At 42.3% G+C, this 13,724-nt stretch overlaps 2 protein-coding genes and 1 long non-coding RNA gene across 7 annotated transcripts in view; 1 reads left to right on the plus strand and 2 right to left on the minus strand.

Moving 5' to 3' along the window:
- The window catches only part of Vha100-1 (V-type ATPase subunit a family protein Vha100-1), a 40,756-nt gene extending 35,050 nt beyond the window's left edge, over nucleotides 1-5,706 (minus strand). For 2 of the 4 annotated variants that reach the window (XM_075693438.1, XM_075693435.1), the window contains exons 1-4: nucleotides 5,380-5,703; nucleotides 5,178-5,256; nucleotides 4,464-4,561; nucleotides 2,781-2,909 (exon numbers count right to left, since the gene is read on the minus strand). In XM_075693438.1, the coding sequence (XP_075549553.1) occupies nucleotides 2,781-2,909; nucleotides 4,464-4,561; nucleotides 5,178-5,256; nucleotides 5,380-5,496 (423 nt within the window). In that variant the 5' untranslated portion in view covers nucleotides 5,497-5,703. Of the gene's footprint in view, nucleotides 1-2,780; nucleotides 2,910-4,463; nucleotides 4,562-5,177; nucleotides 5,257-5,379 lie in introns of all 4 variants that reach the window. The other 2 variants (XM_075693436.1, XM_075693437.1) reach the window with 2 other exon arrangements.
- A 694-nt stretch (nucleotides 5,707-6,400) lies between these two features.
- On the plus strand, nucleotides 6,401-10,085 carry LOC142583114 (uncharacterized). The gene is made up of 2 exons (XR_012828546.1): nucleotides 6,401-6,706; nucleotides 7,247-10,085. It is a non-coding gene; the product is annotated as an uncharacterized LOC142583114 (long non-coding RNA).
- On the minus strand, nucleotides 9,820-13,664 carry LOC142583113 (uncharacterized). 2 transcript variants are annotated; one of them, XM_075693441.1, is made up of 4 exons: nucleotides 13,543-13,664; nucleotides 13,136-13,231; nucleotides 12,508-12,567; nucleotides 9,820-12,450 (listed from the first exon to the last, which is right to left on the minus strand). In XM_075693441.1, exons 1-4 carry the CDS (start codon nucleotides 13,607-13,609, stop codon nucleotides 11,468-11,470), a joined length of 1,206 nt encoding a protein of 401 aa, XP_075549556.1. In that variant the 5' UTR covers nucleotides 13,610-13,664; the 3' UTR covers nucleotides 9,820-11,467. The 2 variants fall into 2 exon arrangements, with proteins under 2 accessions (XP_075549556.1, XP_075549557.1); XM_075693442.1 differs by lacking the exon at nucleotides 13,543-13,664 and having other exon boundaries at nucleotides 13,136-13,407.
- Between the last annotated feature and the right edge of the window lie 60 nt (nucleotides 13,665-13,724).

The raw sequence follows: 13,724 nt of genomic DNA on the forward strand, positions 1-13,724 counted from the left end.
CAGTGCACAAAGATGCAAAATAAAAATAAAAGAGCACAAGGTTGCTAACATCACAGTGGCCTGTTCCCCCTGTTTTGATACACTACGATAGACCGAACGTTATCCCTATGTTTTATCTCATCTTTGTTTATATCTCGTTTATAAATGGGCCGTAGACATGAACTCCGGGTATGGTCTAGAATGAAGAATGCCTTCTCTCAATGGAGAATTGCATTTTACAAAGATGTAAGAAGCTGTGAATAGACCAATCTCTTGACAAGTTCCATCCTGCTGCAAAGAATTCCATTAGTGTTCTTAGAGGTCTTAAAGGCAAAAATGATAAGACAATTTTTAAGAAAATAAATTTATGACATACTGGTTTCGCACATGGTGAGGAGACAGAAAAGCAAGGACAAAAACATTCTAAGAGAACAGCAAGGCTGAGGTGTCTGTTTCCTTTTTTTAAGTGTTCTCTTTATGGTGTATAACAAAATATATATCACTTATTCAATTTTTTTTTCTGCTCCACTTACCTTTTACTTAATTTAGCTATTAGTATATGTTTAATTTCATTTCAGTATTACACTATGGTATTTCTACCTGTTTACTGTTCTACAATGTCAATAGGTATAAAAGGCTAATTAAATACTTATGCTACTGCCCACTCACATACCCACAGTTCGCGTTGAGCCTAAGTTTTGACGCGAAGCACCAAGGGCTACTGGCAGTGTCACCATGACAGGGAAAATGCGCATGAACTTTTAACATAGAGAGATTGGTCTATCGGAAAGGCCTGCCAGGAAATCTAGGTATTAAACTTACTCTCCAAAGTACCAGAATAAAAAAGAAACTGAGCAGGAGCCACTCAAACAAAGCATTTTGCCCACAGTAAAAAACTTCACTAAGTGACCGCAACTTGCCACAAGGCAAGTTGTCGCTTCACATTTTAGTGTGCTGCTGCAACTTGTTGTCATTTGAGCGTTCCTTACCTGCGGGTAAAATGCTTCAATAAAAGTGAGAGGAACAGACCACTGCTCAACATCTTGAAAATGCTGATCCTTCCACAAAAACAGTTTATTTGGCATTTTTGTGTTACACAGCCTTGCAGTGGTGCTTACTTATCAACTAGAAAGTATACCGTATAGACTCATGTAAAGGCTGCACTTTTTTCCCCAGAATTTTGATGAGGTACGGCTTTTACATGGGACCGAACCATTTGGTTCCGTCCCATCTAAGGGCCGCTACTAGATGGTGAGAATTCAGTCATGGCACGTGGAAGTACAGAGTGCGTGAAAATTTGCAAATGCGCGCGCGGCATCATGGCACTGAACACGATTGTTTCTCCACTGGAAACATTCTTTCCCCAAATTTTGGGCTACAAAGTTGGGGGCGTGGCTCTTGTGCGAGTCTAAATGGTATATACAAATGCCTCCTGCACTTGTACACGGCTAGTGCGTCCATCAAATTTTGGTCTTCTGTTAAACAATTTTTTTTAGTTTTTTTTTTCTGCAATTCACAGCTTACTATGTTCTGACCGTAACAATAACTGGTCAATGAATTTGCATACTGTGCACATGACAGCATGCAGCAGTACTGTTGGAAAGAAAAAGCACCACTGCAATATGCCATGTAGCATGGCTTGGGCCAGGGACTACTACCTCGCCTTGTTTTTCTTCTTGTCTCTGAATCACACGAGGTCACACTAGTGCAATAAACCAAACAATTTTGTGTTCCAAGCTTAACTGAGCTCTTTTATTATGCCTCACTGCACTTTTAGTTACTTTTTTTATCTTTCCACAAAACTTATCGCTTAAGTTACGTAATCTCATTTTCTGATTAGCTTATATTCATAATATAAGAGGCAGCTATGCTAGTAGTAAGCTTTTTGTCCCAAAGGAACAGGGGAAACTTAAATAAGCAAACAATTTTGAAGATGCTAGTACAACAATTTGTCATTCTAGTCTGAGGTTACGAAACACAGAGGTTGCACAGAAAAAGCCCAAGTTTCATAACACACCCGCCTCACTATGCAGTAAGCACACTGCGTTTTTTCAATTTTGTGCTGCACAAAGCTCTCTCTCTGGGAAACAGAGCAATAACTGTTTAGAGTTTGCAAATAATTCAACAACCTCAATGCAGAGATTTTAGGACATGCGTTATGGCTTTTTCTGTACAAGCTCATCACAAATGCATGCAAGGTCTTATTGAAGTCATCTGCAGGCACTACCCCAGCTGAAAAACACAGTGTCTAGCTGGCACACAGTGAAAAAATAAACAGAAGGAAAACGAAACTACACTTTGTTTCATACTTAAAGGGCAACACTGGAAACTATACAAGTAGTCCAGTCATAGAAGTCGCACTCTGCACGTTTTGCAGTGCAGTTCCTTTTCACCTGAGACAGTTTATGAAATAACCACTACTATCACATACATTACAGCTACAACTTGTTATATTGAGGCTACGTCGAATCATGCACCATTTGTGCTTTTCCAGCATGTGATGTACTACGTTTTGGTTGCGAGTGCAAGCGTTGCGCTGTGGCCGCAGAAAAAGTTCACTCCGCTTATTCCATGGTAGGTCCATACCAAGTATAAGAGTTTCTTTGAATTACATTACACATACCTATATCTTTTGTATGCAACAATACTTTTTGGTTACAAATGCAGGCAGCGGGAAAAGTCTCGCTAGCCTTCACAGTGTTGCCCGTTATTGTCTTCCATAGACCATAACATTATAATAATAGAATGCAACTACCAGAATACTAGGTATGCTGGGAGATCATGCTAGGGAAGCAACATACCTCATCAAAGAAAGCCTGTGTTTTACGCAGAATGTGCTTGAGCTCAGTCAGCTCAAGGTAGGTCCTCTTCAGTGCTTCAGCATTGGTGTTCACCTCTTTCAGTTCGTTCTCAAGCTTCTCAAATGTGGCCTGCACAGTCGCAGCAATGAAAAACGTCAATTTAAGAAGTGAGCAAATTAAAAAGCTTGGCATTTTCGCTGTGCATCCACTTTTGGGCGCAAGTGCAGGCAATGCGTGAAAGCTGATCCTAGCTGTAAAAGCTAGTGGAACTGAATGTAGAATGTACCGTTGCTTACTCAAACCGAGCAACTTATTGAAATCAAGAGCAGCACGATGTTGCTTAGTGGCTTTCACGAACATTCTGATGCATGCAAAATGACTCACGGGGTGTGAAAATGCACGTATGCAGATGGCCTCATGCAATAAGGCATCATAGTTTTCATAGGTCTTGTAGTTAACACTGTATCTGCCATTGCAAGATTAAGTGCACATAGCTTTGTGCATAGTTTGTGCATACAGTTTGTGCATAGCTGCACAAACTGTCCCTAGAAAATAATATTGACAACACCCCACACAAGAGCTCTGAAAATTTAACAGATTTGTGAATTGCGGACTATGATAAAGAGTCAAATTTTTTTTTCACCGATTATTATTAGCTGCTGTTTATTGGCACAACATCTATGGCTATACAGCCCAAAAGCAATGATGGTGAACTTCACTATAAGAAGAAATATCAAATAGTGCATTAGTGCAAAAAACAAATTTGAAGTAGGGGCATGATAAACACATTCATGAATTAGTATGTACAGCTATGCCATACAGGTTGGTGTATCATGCCACAATAACATGTGAATAAAGAAATCAGGCATATGGCTGTGCTATAGAAACAGGACACGAATTCTTGCTTACTTCTTTGTGTTGATACAAACACCTCACATGATAGTTGGTGCATTGCTATATTAACCAGCGTACGCCCACAAGCTGAAAAGCAGCTGCAAACTGATACTAAACGTACACTCCTGCCAAAGACTAGTGGATTAACAAGTTAGAAACGGACAAAAAATATTGCTGCAACTTTTAATCTGCCATAAATTCAGCAAGCTTGTCGCCATTAAAACCAATGTAAACACACAGAAACAGTTTGCTGCAAGTTTTTTAAATCACGCAACATCTTTCTTTCATGCATTTTTAGACATACAACATATGTAGGCACATTGAGAGTAGTACACCTGAGCTTTGTGCTTCACACATACAGGAAATGTGGATACAATAACATTACAACAATCTCTTGTTTTCACATCTGCACGTGCACGCTGAGATCCATTGCGAGATTGAAGTCTCTCTATAATATCTTCAATGACTTGTAATGCATCAGCCGAACTATGCAATCAAGCTTTGAAATGCGATAACCCAGTCTAATCAGTCGCCACATTAAACTATGCTCGACTTCACTTGATGCCCACTCCCTTGTTCTAAAAATGACGATAAACTTAATTTCCGAATGTCAGCATCACCTACCAATATCTGTGCTCCAATTCATACTGCCGTCTTTTTCTTAGTGTTAAATCTGTTATTTTATATTCTCATTAAAAGGTTCTTAGCTTCCTTTCAAATGTGTTACCTTCAAGTTTTGGTCCCAAGAGACCAGGCGAAGCTGAATCACAACAGTAGATGATCGCTCACCTCCAAGTCGATCATCTCTCGAGGTTGTGGTGCCTCTGGGTTGTCACCAATGTCCAGCATGGGGATCCCATCTTTCTTGATCTCCTTCTCCAGGAATCCTGGATCCGATACGGCAAAAATTATCAATGCAAAGTTGACCGCACACAATGTCGTGGCCACAAATATATATGCAAGACACGAAGCACTAGTCTCTGCGCCTCTCGTAAAAAGACAGAAAAAAAAAAAGTTACATGTGGCTCGTCTGTAATAAGTCATCAATATAGGTGCATTATGCTAGCATAGTACAGCATGGCATGTTTGCATCCTGCTGTAAGTTTACATACGTTACAAGAAACAAAGATTCAAAATTAGCCTGTACAAGGGAAGTTACTGCTTCCTCCGATCTCGTCAGACTAGCAGGTTTTATTGGAATATTTTCACTTGTGGCGAGACTCGAGAGCCACACTTCAAACTGAACTCAGCAGCTGCCAGATTTCGATTTGTGCAATGTAGTGGACCGCTCGAGGGCAGTAAATACGACTGACGTACACTTTCACAGTGACTGAACAGCGAAACAAAATCACGTGAACTAAACAGCCCACGGTTTAAAGGGCGGCGCGTGAACACGAAGGCAATCGAGTCACATGACGAGCTCAACACAGCAAGGCGCCCAGCAAACATGCACATGAAAATTGTAATGGGAGGTCGAGTGGGCAACTGTGGGTTATTACTCACGTAGCTTTCGCTCCATTTCATCGCAGCGACGTACTTCATTGACGAACTTTCGTTGAAAAGCGTTAACATCAGGGTTGAGCTAGAAAGCGGCACAGCAAAATAAATATTATGGATTACATAAAGCGACTAAGATGAATTACCGCTATGTCAAGTGGCGTTAGCGGTAATCAAAGAGTGTAGTGCGAGGTGAAAGCAAACTTACATCTCGGAACTGGACCAAGCCCAATTCGCCTAGCTCCGACACACAGCCGTAGGCTGCTTCGGACTGAAGGAACAGCTGGCAAAGCGTCATTTCCTCGCTACGGAAAAGGCCCCCCATCTTCCCGGCCTCTGAAAGAACTTCGCAGTTGAAACAGTACGTAAAAATTTAACAGGCGCCCAACCTAGCTCGTGCTACTCGCGGACACCTTCGGATGACCGAAAACAGCGACAGCCACGGCACTCGACTAGGCTAGGGCCGAGCGGACCACTGCAGCTGCTGCAGCACGCATCCTCCCCGCGCATGCCAACGCCTCCACGAGCCGGCTGGTCACGTGACTGACGTAACGACGGCCAATGCGACGGCGATCTATGGGTACAGTTATAGAGGCTAGAAGGTTATCCTTCTAGCCTCTATAGTACAGTGGCTAGAGGCGTTGAAACGGATGCTTGCGTGCCTGCGATTAAAATGTATGAGTGATCCACTTGGTAACAGTGCTTGGTTGAAAGCAGCCTTATCTCAGTTTCCACAATCCTATCATTTCCTACAGCACTGCATACAATGAAGGTGGAGGTATATGTACTAGCGCTATGTGATTCAAAGGCTGGCCGAAATTTCCGGAGCCCTCCACTACGGCGTGCCTCATAATCAGAAAGTGGTTTTGGCACGTCAAACCCCATAATTTAAATTTGATTCAAAGGCTGCAGCGGAATCATGCATACCTTTTAGCCATCCCTATTAAGGCGAGAAAGATAAATTTTATTTACAACATCATTTACAAGCGGTGCTCGATTTGCATTTGGACCTGTTGCCGGTTTGGGGTAAATTTCTCTTGTTGTTGACTTGGTGGGAATTCCTTATTCGCTGGTGACTGTCCTTCCTGCCTTCTAGCCGCTCTCACGATGAATGAGGGCTTGCTAGGGCCATGCGTGCGTACATTATCATCATCATCAGCCTGGTTCCGCCCACTGCAGGGCAAAGGCCTCTCCCATTCGCACTTTCCAGCGACTATAGGGGGCGCGGAGAACGTTTCAATATGGCGGGGATAGAGGTGATGGAGCCGACACGAAAGCGTGCGCGTCTACAGGTGCAGGCGGCTCACGGGCCTCTAGTATCTCTAAGCGCGATCCTTGATCTTGCAAAGGAAACGCAGAGATGTGTTGTAGAAGGAGAGGCTGCGTTTAACGCTGGCCATATAATATGCTGCGGTATACGAGCGACGACAAGCGCGGCTGTCGAGGTCGAGTCACTATGCCTGCAGACAAGCGCCGTGAGAGGCCCCCCGCATACTATAAAAGTTCAAGTCTGCAATGAAACCGGCGCCGTAAAGGTCAGTATTTCACCTTACGTTTTTTTTAAAGATATACGTGATGTACGAGAATTGACACCAAGCAGTTAATTGGTGGCGCTCGGATGTAAACAAAGCGCAGTACCCCTCATGCCGCTGCATAATATAAACGTTGTGTGCATTGATGACGTTATGTGCATTCATGGCTCCCTGCAATGGCTTATTTGTGGAATGCTTGTTAAAAATGCCAGGTAACACGGAAACATTTCAGTAGTGCCGATTTAGAAGCTATGAGCGAGACAATGAGGTGTGCCAGCGCGCCCCGTTTCCAGCATGATTAGCGTTTTCGCGTGCTGTACGGCGATTTCGCCAAAGTGCAACGCGTTAAATGCAATTATTTTTTTACTTACTTCTCGGGCTTAAACGCGCAATTTCGTCGTTCTAGTGTCATAAAAGCACCAATGTGTTGTTTTCGGCTTCCAGAATTCAATGTGCATGTGGGAGCCTACGCATTTGCCCTGTAAATAATTAGCGCGGTTTTAAGGTCGTTTGCGTGCTTAACATTGGTTTGATTGTTTTCAGGGAGAATGCACGTGCAAGGCCGGTCTCTCTGGTCAATGCAAACATTTGTTTGCCACTTTGATATATTTGAACAGGTAAAACTTTATACATCATGTGTTTATTTATTTTCATTAGTTGGCTTGCCTGTAATGTGCATCAAGTGACAGTGAATATGTTTACCTTATGTCGAACTAAGAGCCACATTGTAAAAGGCGAACATAGAAGTCAGTGGCAATGATGCCTTTTCAATGCCATCTGGGGCTTGTTGTTGCACTAGGAACAGAGTTTCAAGAACATGCACACAGCAATCAATTGAGTATGTGTTGCTTCAGTCACTTCAGGTGGGCACAGGCTGTATTAATAACCACAGAATGCCCAGAAATGTTTTAAACGTTCTGGGCTTTTTTATTTGTTTACTGTAGGATTTTGATTCTGAATCTGCTGTAAAATATTGTTGATGTAACTTACTAACACGGAAACAAAGGATGAAACAAAATGGAACCAATGTACACAAGCGCTAACTCAAAACTGAAATGGTTCCCGTCTGTCTCATTTTTTTTTCCGCACTACCAAGTTGCATCATAGAATTCCAACTAGCCCCATCGCGACACTGTTAGGAAACATTTTCTTGAATCATATGAAAGATGCAGAAAAAAGCCAATACACAGAGTATTTCAGCAAGGTATGTTTATTTTGATGTACAGGACAAGTGCCACTTCCCTGGATGCATTGTCATGCACGGATGTGCAACAACAGTGGGGACGTGCCAGTGCCGCCAGCATCTACAAACCAAGGCCAATTAGTTTGTTTTGCCACGTCGAGCAGCTTCAACCAATAAGTGTCCCTGAAGATGTTCAAGCCCTGATTAGGAAAGAACTTATCGATGCAGTACCAAATTCTGCACTGGCAAAACACAAAACTCGTGCAAGAAAGTCAATCCCTTTCACTAGCAATTTGAACATAGTCCGCGCCATCGACACAATTTTCACACAAGGTTGCTACTTGAGAGAGCACACAAAATTTTCATTTTTTGAATCGGTGCTAGATGGTGAAAAAACAGTACTGAAAAGGTTTACTCTTGAACATCTCAATGAAAATGAAAAGAGTTTCTATCTTCAAAATGTGTGCCTCTCCTATGCCAAAGCTAGGGAAATATGCCGCGAGACAACTGATCAGTCATCCACTCTGTGGCACAGCGAAAGAAAAAAAAGAATTACTGGAAGCATCTGCAGAGAACTCTACACGTTTGAAGAAAGAGGTACACGCAGTTGGGAAGCAAAGCTGGACAGGCTGTACTGCAGGGAGCCTTTCAAGGGAAATGAAGCCACAATGTATGGAAAAGACAACGAGCCTCTTGCACTTGAAGAGTACGAGAAGACTCATAACGAAAGCGTGAGCAAGCTGGGACTCGTCGTCATTCCAGATGTTCCTTGGCTTGGCTACAGCCCGGATGGAATAAGTGAGCAGAGGGGAACGAACATCTTGCTGGAAGTGAAGTGTCCTGTTCTAGGCAAGCACTCTAGCATACAAGACCTTGTAAATGCTAAGAAGCTGGCATTTATTGTGTGTGATGGAGAAAATTATGCATTGAGACGTGCTCACAAGTATTATTCCCAGGTTCAACTGGGCATGCTCCTCCTTAACATGAATCTGTGTCATTTTATAGTATATTCGAAAGTTGAGAGCCTTGTCATTCATGTGCCGAGAGACACCGAGCATATTCAGGCACTTGTAGACAGGCTGCAGTATGTCTACTTCAAAAGGGTACTACCTAAGCTTGTGCAGATTAGCAAGGCTTGAAAGTATGTTGGTGTTCATAGGTTTTTTTCGTTGTTGATCACTTCCATTCAGTGGGAGGGGGGATACTTAGAAGAAAAGCTATTCAGTACTTTGTAATATTTACGAATTGCAATATATTAAAAAATTAAATTATGGGGTTTTACGTGTCAAAACCACTTTCTGATTACGAGGCACGCCGTAGTGGAGGACTCCGGAAATTTCAACCACCTGGGGTTCTTTAACGTGCACGAAAATCTAAGTACACGGGTGCTTTCGCATTTCGCTTCCATCGAAATGCGGCCGCCGTGAATTGCAATATATGTAGCAGCAATTAAGCAATTGTTAATTATATTTACTGTTCAATGTCTGCTAAGGAAAGTATAGCAAATTGTGAGAACTGAAATGGCAAGAGTTTTTGAAGCATCGAAGAAGCAAAATGAGGAGTTCAAGTTTGGTTCTAGGTTTTGCAGCATATGCATAAATGGCCAGCTGCAAATTTTGCTTGTATTCTGTCATTTAGTGCTTTTGGATGTCTAGTCATGGAGTTTCATTTTTTACTCTACAACCTGTGATGTTTTCTCTGCAAATGACACCTTTACAAGTGTCTACAGTGCACATGTTGCAAAAAAGAGAAGAAAGCTGTTGATCCTTTTTTTAAGCAACTATTTATTTTGCATTCTTCGAAAAGCTAGTCACACAGCAGCTCATAATTCCTGAAGAGCTTGTTTGCAGTCACTCTAAAGTACTTGAGCGAATACAAGTAGTTTTTTACTTGAAAATTAGTGCTTCTGTGTTTATAACTGGTCCTTTGTACCTGATATACTTGGCTGCTTTTTTTTTTTACTTGTCAGTACACGTATCACACCTATAAACATACCACAATAAACATTCCTCCTGTAAATGTGTGTCTGCGTTTTGCTATGTGATATTCAATATTTACTATTTGTTAGAAAATGTTGATATTCGCCCTCCTCTCAACTTTCATATGTCTCTTAACTGAATGTGTACACATCACTTCCATTTGTATAGGTTGTCTGCAAATAAATGTATGCCACATGCGAGGCTCTCGCATGCTCGTATATTTGCCACCTGCTCTCGGTTCACATTCTTCACGTCTTTGTGGTTGCAATGCCCACAAGTTCACAGCTGTACTTAGTCACACATTGCAATGTACACGACAAAGTGATGAAAAAATAAAAAAAAAATAACCATCACGCCTATTTGACCCAACAGCGCATACTATAGACAGTATGTATAATTGAACAGCTGATGATGTCGCACAAATTAAGTGGAAAATACACCAAAAGAGATTGTTCTGTTAAAGTAACATTAACATTCGCCAGTTTGTGTTCCGTTAACCATAGCAATATGTGTCTGATCAACACTGATAGGTTAGTGAGGGCTAGGATTCACCTCAATTTGAACAGGGAAAGATTAAAATTGGTCAAGAAGAAACAAGCCAATCTAGATGCAGTAAGGGTAAAAGCAGACCAATTCAGGCTGGTAGTTGCAAACAAATATGCAGCCTTAGAACAGAGATGAAGATGACATAGAGCTAATGAATGAAACCGTTACGAGGATGGCTTCAGAGGCAGCAATTGAAGTGGGAGGCAAGGCACCAAGGCAACCAGTAGGCAAGCTCTCCCAAGTAACAAAGGACCTAATAAAGAAGCGACAAAGAATGAAAGTGTCCAACTCAAGAGATAAGATAGAATTTGCGAAACTGTCAAAACTGATCAACAAGGCGAAAATAATTGATTCGAAATTATAACGCGATAAAGACTGAAAAAAGCCGTAAAAGATGGACGCAGCATGAAATCGGTGAAGGAAGCTTGGCGTAGGTCAAACCAAGATGTATGCACTAAAAGATAAGCAGGGTAATGGCACCAGCAATCTCGAAGTTATAGTAAAAGCAGCAAAAGAATACAAATGGGTTGGAGCACATGCCAGATCCTGGCTGGAAGCTTACCATTATCATTAAAAAGAAAGGTATACAATCAGCGCATTCTACCGGTGCTAACATATGGGCAGAAACGTGAAGACTGACAAAGAAGCTTGCGAACAAGTTGAGGAACGCGCAAAGAGCGATGGAACGAAGAATGTTAGGCATATAGTTAAGAGACAGGAAGATAGTGGTGTGGATCAGAGAGCAAACAAAGATACCGAATATACTTATTGACATTATTAGAAAAATTTGAGCTGGGCACATCATGTAATGCGTAGGTTAGAAAACCGGTAGACCATTAGGGTTGCAGAATGGGTGCGAAGAGAAAGGAAGCTCAGTCGAGTACGGGAGAAGTATAGCTGGGGTGATGAAATTAAGAAATTCGCAGGCACTAGTTGAAATCGGCTGGCACAGGACAGGGATAATTGAAAAGTCGCAGGGATAGACCTTCGTCCTGCAGTGGACATAAAATAGGATTGCAATGATGAGGATGAATTGTGTCAGCTTTGCAAGCGTGCTTACTGAAATTTATCATCAGCCAGTATTGGTGCGCACAAGTTAGTTAGCCCACACGCAACTGTGAACAGCTCATTGATATAAGGCAGCATTTCCCAGGACAGAGTTGAGTTGAAGAGCTTAAATATTTTAACTCGTTGTATTGCTCGTTCTACATGAACCCGTGCCCTAGCAATATCAGCTGTCCTAAGGGCATCATTGCGGTCAAACTGGCAGTCCTTTTTAGCAAAAGGTGGCCGAATTACGCCAATTGCACGGGCAGTGCACAAGTCATCAATGAAAAAACCCCTATCGACCATAATGTCATCTGTGAATGACTCGAACTTCTCCAGTATTGCACACTCAGCTGTAATGGCTTTGTCTGAGGCTCGTCCACCAAATGCTTCACTGATGAATGTTATTGTGCCAGCTGGACTTACACATATGAGAAATTTTACAGTGTAAGTCGACTTGTATTGTGAATATGTCAGTAGCTGACATTTCACACAGCGAGATCTTTCAACTGGGATTTCTGTGCAATCTACAACACCTCGCACTCTCGGATACTGTTTAAAGTGCGAAGGCATATTGTTTAAAATTTCCTCCTTTGAAGGCCACTCAATGGCAGCTTTCAGCACTGCAGCAGCAAGAGGCAGTGTGTGCACAAAATATCTGTGTATGGACGAAATGCTGCATTGAAAAAGTACACTGAGACAGGAAAATGACATAGCCTGTTTCAGAACTATGAACACCAAAATAACTCTGTCCCTCACAGAAGCTTCCATCCTATTTGCCGCCTCATACTTCTCTACGAGTGAAACAATCTTGTTTAGAAGTGCATGAGAAGGTACGCCAGTCAAAGTGTTTAGGTGAGCATCAGAAAGAAGCACGTCCGAAATCCTAAATTTTTGTGTGAAGTCCAGTGAGTTCACTTGAACGGATTTGTTTAGCTCAGGTGTGTGGCCCAGCTCTTGAAGTTCAACAAGTGCCCTTGCAGCGTCTCGTTCTGTAACGCAAGAAAAAATTTAGAGCGAAATTGGTACAGTTTTAAGCAAAAAGTTACCTGCTGTTGTTCGTGAGCAAGAGCTTGAAAGGGGGGGAAGCCAATCCTGCACAGGTGGGTCTGCAATACAATGATGGTGAACTAAATCCTTCATAAAACCATGTGAAGTGTCCTACAACACGGTGTATTCAGTCCTACGGCAAAATAAAACAAGATGCATTGCACTGGCTTGCCTTTGCTCTAAAATTCAAGAGCAGAGAGAGAAAGTATCAGATGCGAAAGGCGGGGAGGTTGGCAGGGAGGTTACCTGGAAGGTAAACATCCACTTTGCTAACCTGGTGCACAGGTGAAAGGGTAAGGGGGGTGCCGAAATATTACAAAGAAAAGCACAAAAAGTGAGAAAGATCATAGAAAAAAACACATTCACACACACAGAACACTATTGCATCAGAGTCACTCCAGTAGGTTACTTGCCTAAGGTGACATTAGAAAAGCCTTAGTCTCTTAATAGTAGAACGTGTATTTATCTAGGTGCCCAAAATCTTTCGGCGATACCACTCTCGATATATTGCCCTTTGCAGTTGCACAACCGGACTCGCCTTGTTTGGTGAAACGGCAAACTTAAACATGCGGTAACGCCTATGCATCATCAAAACTTGGGTGCGAAGGTCGGAAAAAAAATTCTCACCATTGTATTCACTTTCTTCCAAATTATCAGGAAGCTCGCATGCGCAATCTTCATTAATGACGACTTCAGATACGTCGTCCTGTTGGCCCTCGTTTCCTGCAACATTGTTAGGTCAATAGAAGAGATGCTTTAAGACCAAGCAAAACAAATACAAGATCACAAACGCTTGCGCAGTACCTCCGATCGGTACACAACTTTCACTACAGCCAAAAAAAGTAGCGAACGCCTTGCACATTGACCGCCTGTTTGATTTTCACACAGAACGACTAAGAACAGATGCAGAATACGTTCGCTAGTGTGAAATGCTCACTACGCAGCGTCAGGCACCGTCGAGGAATATTTACCGAAACAGCGCGAGTGCAGGCAGAACATTTAATAAACGGTGACACTTGCGTACTTAAACTTACCTTGAGAATCTGTGGGGGGCTTTCTTCGGGGAACCCTAGGCCTCACACTTGCTTCGTGGGAGCGCATAGGGATCTTTTGCGAAGGCACGGCGTTTCTTTTCAGCCGCTTTCGTAAGGGCTTCAACCAGTCTTTAAGGCAAAATTTCACAATCAGCTCACCACAAGAATAAAATGAAATCATT

Source organism: Dermacentor variabilis, chromosome 5 (genome assembly GCF_050947875.1).
Source record: "Dermacentor variabilis isolate Ectoservices chromosome 5, ASM5094787v1, whole genome shotgun sequence".
Classification (NCBI taxonomy): domain Eukaryota; kingdom Metazoa; phylum Arthropoda; class Arachnida; order Ixodida; family Ixodidae; genus Dermacentor; species Dermacentor variabilis.